Source organism: Theobroma umbraticum, unplaced genomic scaffold (genome assembly GCF_002168275.2).
Source record: "Theobroma umbraticum cultivar Fairchild unplaced genomic scaffold, ASM216827v3 scaffold_44.0, whole genome shotgun sequence".
Taxonomy (NCBI): domain Eukaryota; kingdom Viridiplantae; phylum Streptophyta; class Magnoliopsida; order Malvales; family Malvaceae; genus Theobroma; species Theobroma umbraticum.
Window position 1 is genome coordinate 11,665,532 of NW_018397255.1, and position 10,324 is coordinate 11,675,855.

The 10,324-nt window shown below is 32.9% G+C and overlaps 1 protein-coding gene across 1 annotated transcript; it reads right to left on the bottom strand.

Annotated features, from left to right (window-relative positions):
- Positions 1–1,102: 1,102 nt before the first annotated feature.
- PUB9 (plant U-box 9) lies at positions 1,103–3,764 on the bottom strand. Its single transcript, XM_021417988.2, has 2 exons — positions 3,130–3,764; positions 1,103–2,393 (listed from the first exon to the last, which is right to left on the bottom strand). The coding sequence occupies exons 1-2, from the start codon at positions 3,430–3,432 to the stop codon at positions 1,308–1,310; spliced, it is 1,389 nt and encodes a 462-aa protein (XP_021273663.1). The 5' UTR covers positions 3,433–3,764; the 3' UTR covers positions 1,103–1,307.
- Positions 3,765–10,324: the final 6,560 nt, after the last annotated feature.

The following is a 10,324-nucleotide window of genomic DNA, read 5'->3' on the forward strand; positions in this document are numbered from 1 at the left end:
TGCTTTTTCTTGGCAAATTTCAGCAAAAACACTGTTACCGTTAATGCACAAAGTATACGGATCAGTTAGCATTTCAACATGGTAAACATTTCAAATCTGGACTTTTCCTAGTAATGCACAGAGTATTAAAATGAAGGCATTGGAACATGGTTTCATGTTTACTTGACCAATCAAGGCAAAACCGTGATCATCAAAGTTTGGGCACCCAGATTTTGAGACTCTAGACCACACGCTTTCAAGTAATGCATTGAAATACGGTACGGAATGTTTGTTACGCAGTTGTCTTCTGGACCTCGAATTGCTAGGACTTAGACAGGGTTAGGAGCTGCAGCCGCTGGAGAGATAATACAAGTCACTATCATATCCCAGTTTCAACCTTACAGCGTCTTCTCACATTCATTACCCGTTCATCTCATTGCTAGCTAGGAAAAGAAACGATGTTAAAGGAAACTAGTATTTGCTACCTTTAGGTTGAGACAAGTACAAGGAAAAAACAAGGAAGACAATAGGCTTTCTCCCTTTCTCGGGTAGGGATTTGGGCAGTAACTGTTACATTGAAGGCTTTGGGCACCAAATTGGATGGACCACAACACCAGAAATCACCACGCCATTCATTATGGACACATTCTTCCCGCTCCATAGCCAACTCTTTCGAGGACCATTCATTCAACTTTTGGATTCATTTATGAATCATCCATAGTGTGATAATGAGATTTGTCTCTTTCCTCGGTTGGACGTTGAATGAAAGAGCCCGCCTTTGCTAGTGCGTGAAAAATTCTAAAGTATCTAAATTGTACGACGCATAGGTTATGGACAAAACAAAGGACGACGCAGAAGTTAGAAGATAAATTTTTCTGGCGTAAATCCAAGACTCAAGGACCAAGTGCAACTGGTACAAAGGGGAAACAGTTCAATGGCATGTAAAATTCAAGTAGCTGCTAAATGGGCCATGTGGATTGTGCGGGAACTACTGGATCAAAACAAAAGAGAGAATCTGATGCATGACTGACATTCGAGTAAGAACAGGAGTGGCTGCTATGAAACAAGTAAAAAATGCCAAGATTCTGCTATCTAGATAACCCAAATGCCATAAAAAAAACTATTGGACCAAACAAAAGAGAAAATCTTATAAACATAAGCTTCCAACGTGTTTATTAACAGTGGCTAACTCATAAAACTGAAATTAAAACTCTGATGAGGGACAAGAATTTACAAAATCGAGATGATGATAAGCAGCACTGATCACCAGGTGTTGGAAACAGAATTTACAAATGATGTGCTTGGTAGTGTTGCATTGGGTAATATCTTCATGCCGTATGAGTAATATTAACAGCCCTTCTCAGTCTCTCAAGAATGCCAGTAGCTTTTCTCTTGGCTCTAGAAGTTCCATCTTGAGCAAGTTTAGATATTGTTCCATAGGTGTTCTCTTCTTCCCTTAGTGCCTTCCACTTGGTTCGATCATTCAGACAGACAGTGTGGAGGATTGCAATGCAATTTTCCTTGTTGCGTTCACAAGTGCTCTCCCTGACAATACGAAGCAAGTATGGAACAGCTTCAAGCTCCCCTATTTCCTCAACAGCCCTTTGATGGGTTGAAAGCATTGCAAGGATAGCCAATAACTCATCTACATGCACACCATCCCTAATCTTTTCTATTATGACCCTTACTGCACCATCCCTCACAGCTCTTGCCTTGTTCTCATGAATAATGCATAGGTTAAATATTGCAGAAGCAACATCTTTCATTGCTAATGGATGACCCTCATCTAGAAGGTCAATGAGAGGTTTTAAGGCACCTGCTTTACCAATAAGTGCCTTGTTAGAATCAAGGGCAGATAGAGTGAAAAGGGCTGCAGCTGCATTGCTCCTTGTTTCAATAGTTTCAGATCTCAGTGCTTCCATAAGAAGAGGAATAACCATTGGAGTTTCGGCAACGAGCTTCTTATTGCTGTCATGGATTGAAAGGTTCAAGAGTGTCGTGATCACATCTTCCTGGAGATCAGGGTGAACACCACCCTGAGATTTGCTTCCAGAGAGTGGAGTGAGCAGTTGAGGAATGGCGTCAACAGATTCACCAAAAAGAGCCCGGAATGAAGGCATCTTTTTTGTCAACAACCGAAGCTCCTTCGCTGCTTCCTTCTGCTCAGGAAGCGTGGCAGACAACTTGTCGAGCAAAGAAAAGAAATGATCATGCTCTGCTTTTGTTACCCCCTCCTGTTTACCATACTGAACAGGGTTTGGCAATTCTATTCCCTGACTCTTACACCACTGTGATATCATTTCCCTGATAAGGTGATTAGGAGTCAGAGCAGCGTGAGAAAGAACTTGTTGGGTTCTAGGGCAAGTCCTATTGCCTGCATTCAGCCATTTCTGGATAAAGGGTCTGTCATATGTCTGCACATCAACAAATGAACAAATCAGGAACCAAGACCCAAAAAAGAAAAGATCGAAGCATAAAACAAACTAGAACAAACCATCCAATTGGTGAACTTGTCTCCATGGACATTGAATTAAAGCAAACCTACCAAAAAAATAACCATAAAAAATTATGCAATTTATCTATTTGCTGCAAATTTAAAAGATTGGTTCCCAAAGATGATACGGAAGATATCTAGGGGGGAAAAATCCAAATCATAGCCCATAAAAGAATTGTACTCTTCTAATAGTTGAGAAAATAGTACGAATACTTACTGTACTTGAAAATCTTCAATTTCAACTAATTATATCAGAACCACTCTTACTGGCCTTAAATTTCTATCTGAAATCGAAATGCAGAAAAAGAAATTCGCCTTCACTGATTTAATTCGAGGAGAAAAAATATACTACAACAAATCTCAATTTAAAATCACCGGTATTTATAGTAGTAATTTATTTAATAAATAAATCCACAATGACAAAAAAAAAAAAAGGTGAAATGTTTCAGTCACCTACATTTTCTTCAACACCAAACAGTAAAACAAATTGAATCATCAAAATATCTTTTAACACACTGAGAAAGAGGAGTCAAGCCACCCAAAAAAGCTATCTCAAATTATCGCTCAGAAAATACCAAAAGAAAAAAAAAACAATCTTTTATAAAAATTCTATTAATTTTCATTAAAAGAAAAATGTAAAGAAACAACGGGTTTACCTGACCGGAAGCTAAAATAATAGGATCTGTCATGAGCTCCTTAGAAAGAGGACACCTAAACTCTTCAGGACACGACACCGCTTCATGAAACTTCAAGGAGGATGTGGTGGTCGCCGTCGATTGTTTATTGAACTTAAGGTCTCTCAAAGCGCAAAGAACATCTTTAGCTTGATCGATGGTGTCGACGCTGTAATAATCCTCATCGTCGACGATGGTCCTCACCAGCCTCTGCAATTCTTTCTTCAATTCCGCCGCTCTCGCTCTCACCGTTGGATCAGAACTCAACACCCCCGTTTTCGCCATCTGATTGTCCGCACCCCGACCACCCAAAGAAAAAACACTCAAAAACAGAGCCGTCAATTATTTATGGAAAGAGGAAAACCAAAAACAGAGAATGAGACTAGTCCGTTTCATTCTCTTCTTTGCTAAATTTTTGGTTTTCTTCCTCTATTCAGATTCTCACTATAATTGCGATGGGCTGAGAAAAATGAAAAAGAAAAGCAACGACAAGTAGTACTTGTCACTTCTTCTTTCTTTTCCTTCTCACCTTCTCACCTCGCTCCATATTTATTATTATTACTAGAATTTTTATTTTTTTTTACGGGTTGGATATTTTGCGTGGGGAGGTTTTTCTCTCTCAAAACACGCCCCTGTAATGACTTTCTGGTTGTCAACTCCTTGCATTTAATTGTGATTTTGCCTTCTGATTTGCCATTAAATTTGTTGGCATTTTATTTTTCTTTCTTTTTACTCCAAAATTAGCTTCTTACGAACATTTTAAAATACATCTATTCAAGTCTCCAATTGTCTCTTAAATTACTTCTTCCCCATTTTTTTTTTTAAATTCAAACTTGACATTTTGAAAATAAAAATTTGAAGATATAATTATAGTAGTATTAATTTAAAATTTTGCCCCAAAAAAGTATTAATCCAAAAGGGAATTATAAAAATTTTCATTTTAAATTTAATTTTGTTTATGCAAATAAATACATCTTTTACTTAAATAATTGAATTCAAATATCATATTTTCAAATAAAAAATATATGTTTATACAAATAAAAATATTCAAGCTAGAAAGAAATTACGGGTTTTTTTTTTCTCTCATTGTTATTATAATTTTTTATACATTTGTGTAAGTTTATGCTCTTAATTCAAACAGTTCATTTGTGCCATCAATTTATTGGGCGCAACGAATGATCTTTGATAATGATTTCAATGTCATTAAATATCATAATTTTCTTTATATAGATTATAATTGCAACTTTTGTGAAAATAAAGTCATACTTCATATAATTATTTTTAAGATTTATATTTGATGCATAAATAATATATAAAATTATGCGTTAACAATTAATCACAAAATGACACATCATTAATAAGTAAAATAAAAACTCTTGTGAGAAGCAGACATCTAAGCTTTTTGATATCTTAATTTAATGAATTTATACGATGTACTTAATCAAAAAAATCTAAATCCTACCAATGATTTGGTAGTATTTTAATTATATGTTATGATAGGACTTGATTGTTATTTTTGTGGTTAGTTTGAGATTGAGTCTAAGAATACGAATTTGCAAGCAAAGGATAATATGAGTACACTCGTTTCCTTTTTTTTCCCATTTTTCTGAATTTGGATTGTTTTTTATTTATAAATTATTATTAAGTAGAATTTGAAAAAAAATCTCTCTAAATTATGAACAAAGTAGTTTTTTAATAAAAAATTATTACACTTTATAACAATTAGACATTAAAAATAATTAACCTCAAAATTTAAAAAAAATCAAATTAAGGTAATATTTTTGAGACAGATAGAATAATAATTGCAATGTATAGATAAATTAAAATCAGTAAAAGATGTACATCCAAATACTATATGTTTTGTTGAAATTAAAAATTTGTAATATTATGCAGTAGGTTTGGTATGAAAAATGCGTAATAACAACAAAAAGGGGAAAATAATACTGATGGGCTTGTATACGTACATACTGAGGGAGCAAAGCATTCAGGACCCACATGGTCCAAACATGTAGGCAATCACGAAATCCACGGGCCTGTACAGCTGGCAAGACGCTTGGCCTAAACTTGCTCGTCACTCATCTGCACACTACACTTGTACAAAAGCTGCAATTCATTTTTGTATATGTAATAATAATAATAATTACTCGCTTCCCACCGCTCCTCAAGGTAAGATATGCCTTGGAGTCTTCTTAGTGTTAAATTTTAATGCCAACAAAAACTACTCATTATACTTAAATATAAGATTTCTTCCCAAATAAACTAAGTGGAATTATCCACTCACAAGAGCGAAAAATTAATTTTACATTTTTTTCATATTTTTTAACACCATTTTACACTCTATTTCACAAAATTATGCATGTCAAATTTTAATTAATTAAACATATCTAATTATTTATTTATATAATAAAATATCAATCATTAAATATATATATATATATAGTTAAAGTATCATATTTTCAATTGATAAATGGAGATTTTAGATTGATTTGAAATTTTACACATGTGATGGATACAAGTACGTTATTTAATTATAAAAAGAGCATAAAATTAATTCATTTTATAAGGCTATAACTTGATTGTTACTCGTAATGTAATATAAACTATATTCATATAGTTAAAGGCATATTAACAGAGCATAGGTGACAAAAATTAAAATATGCATATAATTAAATTAATTCAATTATAAAAGGTTTTTGTTCATCAAGTGAAAAGTGGTACTTCTTTATAAAAAATAATTATGTTTGATAAAATATTAAATTTATTCGTCTATAATTATTATATGAAAAGACATCTGTTTTTATTAAATAACGAAAATATTTTCTGAAACTATTTTCATTGCTTACAGCCTTACGCTTAAAAGGGTTTGTAGTTTTGTTGTATTAAAAAAAAAAAGCATGATAACCTTTAAAAAATTGTCCAAAAAGCCAATCTCTTCTTTGTTCTTATTTCCTTATTCTCAAATTTCTCACACACAATTATAAAATAATTAGTATTGCATTGGCCCTTCTGGTTGAATGCAACAAACAAGAGTTCCGTATTGATTAGAAACGTGGCATAAACTTTACCTCTGCAAGACGGGCCGGGACATGTGTCTGTTAAGAGTAGCCGAAAGAGTGGACAGTTGGCACTCCCTGGCTGGGAATGGGGACACATGTCAGACCAGGTAAGAAATGATGGTGGGTCGTAGGAAAGAAATTGTAAGGTGGTGTAGAGACCACCTAGACTAGGTAGTCCCAAGCAATTAAGAAAGGGGTCTTTGGTCAAAGACCCTTAATTTTCCGACAATAATCAGGGGCTGAGTAGGACCACCTGAATATTAACTGACCTAACTTCTAACCCCAAACCCAAAAAGAATAATTAACCTCGGTTAAGTTAAAGAGTGATTAACCAAAGGAAATAAATTGAGAGGAAGAATCTTAGGGAGCACTCATATTAAAAGTCAAACCCAATTAGTAATGATGGCTCTGTTGAAACTACCTTAAATCGCTCCCCGAAGTATTTCCTTTATAAAGTATTTATGGTGACAATTATACCCTTATCTTACCATTTAAGCTTTGGCTTGATACAATTAATCTGATCGCAAAGGAAAAATAAATAAATAGAGAAGACATGGAATCTCTCCCAACATGTTGATATCTCTATTATCCATTTAAATTTTTAGATTCTTCATCAAATGGTGTAAAGATGTAGAATAGATTGAGCAATGTTAACTATGTTGTTATCAACATTTGATCATTAATCGTGGCTTTTTCACACTATTTTGCTGTTTTTGCTTCTTCAATATTGATGGAGGCCAAAAAGTAGGTCAAGCATAAGGCCATTAAGCTCTCAAAATTGTTGGGGGAGTCATACCAAACCCCAGCTCCCTGCCTTTGCTTTGCCAAAGTTGGTCCATGTCCTCTGTATGCGTTACATGTGTGTACAAATCAAGGCAAAATTTAGAATGTGTTAGTTGCTACATGTAAACAAGAAGGAGCCACTTTATAACATAAAAGAGCAAGAATTAAAAGCATATGTGAGTTGCTACACGTAAATTAAAAGAAAAATAAAGTATACTTTATATAACATTTAAAAACGAAGTAGTAGTAGTAGTATCACCTAATCAAAAAAGAAAGGAGGAGGGCGGCAGCATCATCATCAGGGAACGGCAATCTAAAACTGCTTTTGGCGGGAGACAAGGAACCCCCAAAAGATGAGCGTTTGTCGCCATTCGCCTATTGCTTTTTCGGCGGTCCATGGTAATTAAATGCGGCTCCCGATCAGCCGTCGCTCTCTTGCTTCATTGGGAGTGAGGTGGATGTGGACTCCCCCTTCGACTCTGCCAACTGGGATTCCCTTCCAAAATGTGGGGGCAGCTTTTTGTCCTCCACGTGTCGCTAGACGGGATGCTTCCAACAACATGTCCGCAGTGTCAGACATTTCCTCTATTCGTCGTTTCTGTTTTGTATGTACTTCCCCCACAAAATGATGAACTCGACTCTCTGTTTTCCAATTATTTCCACTTTGAAATTTCATGTGATAAAATTTAATTGGGTTTGAAGGATGTTTTTTTGAGTTTGCATTCAATTATGTCTTCTTCCGCCGTGTTTTCGCAAAGATGCTTCTCTGGTTTTTTGTTCTTTTGTGAATTCTATAAAATACTACTATCAGCTAGTAACTTTCAGTGCATTCTTTTTTTTTTTTGAAGTTAGTAAGCATAATACTAAAAAAAAATTTGTATTGATGTTGGAGTTTGGACTTGCTTTGGATCGGTTTGATCTATAACTAAGCATTTAGGCTTACAAAATGGGATATTGAAGATTTTTTTGTGATTGTTTCTCCGGCAGTTAAGTCGGTAGTGAAAGGGAGACAAGAGACACGTGGAAAAACTAGTACTTGGGTCATGTACGTACGTACCTAGGTGGGTGTCTTTTTCTTGACCATTGACAATTACAGAGGATATCCAACTTCTTATTCTTTTGTAAAGACTAATGGAGTCTATTAATAGACCCATATAAAGGCCTCCATAGTTGGTTTCATGCGTTTCTTAGACGCTTGAACCTTAGCTCTACACAATTGACAGTCGCGAGAATTCAATAGTTTAAGAGGTGGAATTAGCCATCAAGGCGAAAGGCATGGTCTTGTAACTATAATTCCCTATATCGAATGTGAAATTTAAAAAATTTGATTCAATTAAAACTAGTATAAGATATTTTAACGAGTATTTCTTAAAAAAGAAAAATAAAAGTCTCTAAATAAATCAATTAAAAAAAATAAATTAACAATAACTTGAAAAGGCTGACTGTGTCACGCACTCTCAGTATTTCAATATTTTGGCAGGAGTAGAGAATAGAGAGTATTACATATGCACCATGGGTGGGACCTCAAGTCCTTAATTAACATTTATCCCAATACAATAGCTTTGAGAGTAATGTTAAAATCATCTGGAAACCTTATATCGAAGCTCAAAACTCAAAATATAAAAAGCTGAGGTAAACGATGCAAAGTTTTAAATTTGCTTTTGGGTCCGTCCTTCCCTAATTATTCCTGTTTCTCAAATCAACTGAAGATTGAGAGCAAAGCAGCTGAGGAAGGTGAAGGGACACGCAAACTGGTCTAATTAATTAGTGAACATTTCACATGCAATTAAGTTGAATAAATTAGGGGAGCGAGATCCAATTTGATGACCTGTTGCTGAATTCAGCATTACATGCAGGAAATATGCTATTATGACCAGCTGTCTAGTATGAAGTATTTGTAATTGTGGGATCTTGTATATATTTGGAATCCATGATACATCATGTGAATGAAATATAAAGAGATCTAGCTAAGACCTACCCTAAGTAATCTAGTGTTTTAATATATGGGTTAATTACATATTTGGAATCAAATTATAGTAAAAACTATTAATTTGGTATCCAAAAAAAATCACAATTAAGTACTTCAACGCATATTTTATAAAGCATATTGCATTTCAAACAACCTTCATTAACAGAAAATTTGACTTACCTTAATCGATCAATGCCAATACACCATCTATCATAGAAATGCCAACTCGAATTACAAATCATCCTTACATCATTTTATTTCAGTTTTTTTTTTCTTTTTAAAAAAAAAAATCAAAGAGAGAGAGAGAGAGAGAGAGAGAAAGAAGAGAGGAAAGGAGTGGAAAATAAGAAAAGAGGAGAAGAGGAGGGACGAAGGATGAAGATTTAGGTCAACCGATTAGTGTGAGGTAGATATGTGTCTAGGGATGACAATGGGTATTTTATTACAGATTACTTACGAATGTCTGATCTAGTTATATAAAGTTAAGGTAACTCATAATTAGGTTTGAGATAGATTTGGATAGTGATTTTACTACTCGTATCAGGTTCGGATACTACTTTTTGAATATCCGTTATCCGAATTCGATTATCATTTATAAATATTTTATTATTATTTAAATAATTAAATTAAAAATATACAATTTTTAACAACTTTGCAAACAATTCCTTTTGTTAAAAACTAAAATTATGGTTATTCAAATTATTAATGTGATGACATTAATATATTTAAATTAAAAAAGTATTAAATTATTAATTAGGTTTAAATAATTTAAATATCATATCATACTACAAAGGAATATAATTACTATTATATATACACACACATACACTTTTAATATAAATATATTTACTTTGCATTTTGTGTTAACATTACAAAAATTGTAACTTATAAAATTATAAATTATAAATTATAATATATACCATTGTTTATATAAACTTATAATATATATACTTAAAGAGAGCTTTGAGATTAGAATAGTTTTGGAACCTAGCTATTTTTTTTTAATTTCATATAATTAAGGACAACCTTATATAGTTAATTAAATTAATTGATGAATCTATGATTATTAATTAACTTGTAATATCTTTGAATATAAATAGTTTATATATTGTGTTAATTTATAAGAAATATAATTACTATTATATATATACTAAAATACTTTATATATATATATACTTTTAATATAAATATATTTACTTTATATTTTGTGTTAACATTATAAAATTATATCTTATAAAATTATTAATTATAATATATATATCTTTATTTATATAAACTTATAATACATAAATCTAAAGAGAAGTTGTGAGAGTAATATAGTTTTGAAACCTAGTTATTTTTTTTTAATTTCATGAATTTAGGAAAAACC

What these genes read in the sequence shown, in the direction of transcription:
- PUB9 (XM_021417988.2), bottom strand. Translation starts at nt 3,432, where the DNA reads ATGGCGAAAACGGGGGTGTTGAGTTCTGATCCAACGGTGAGAGCGAGA. An exon ending in TTATTTTAGCTTCCGGTCAG is followed by an intron (nt 2,394 to 3,129) that starts GTAAACCCGTTG and finishes GTTGATGTGCAG; the next exon opens with ACATATGACAGACCCTTTAT.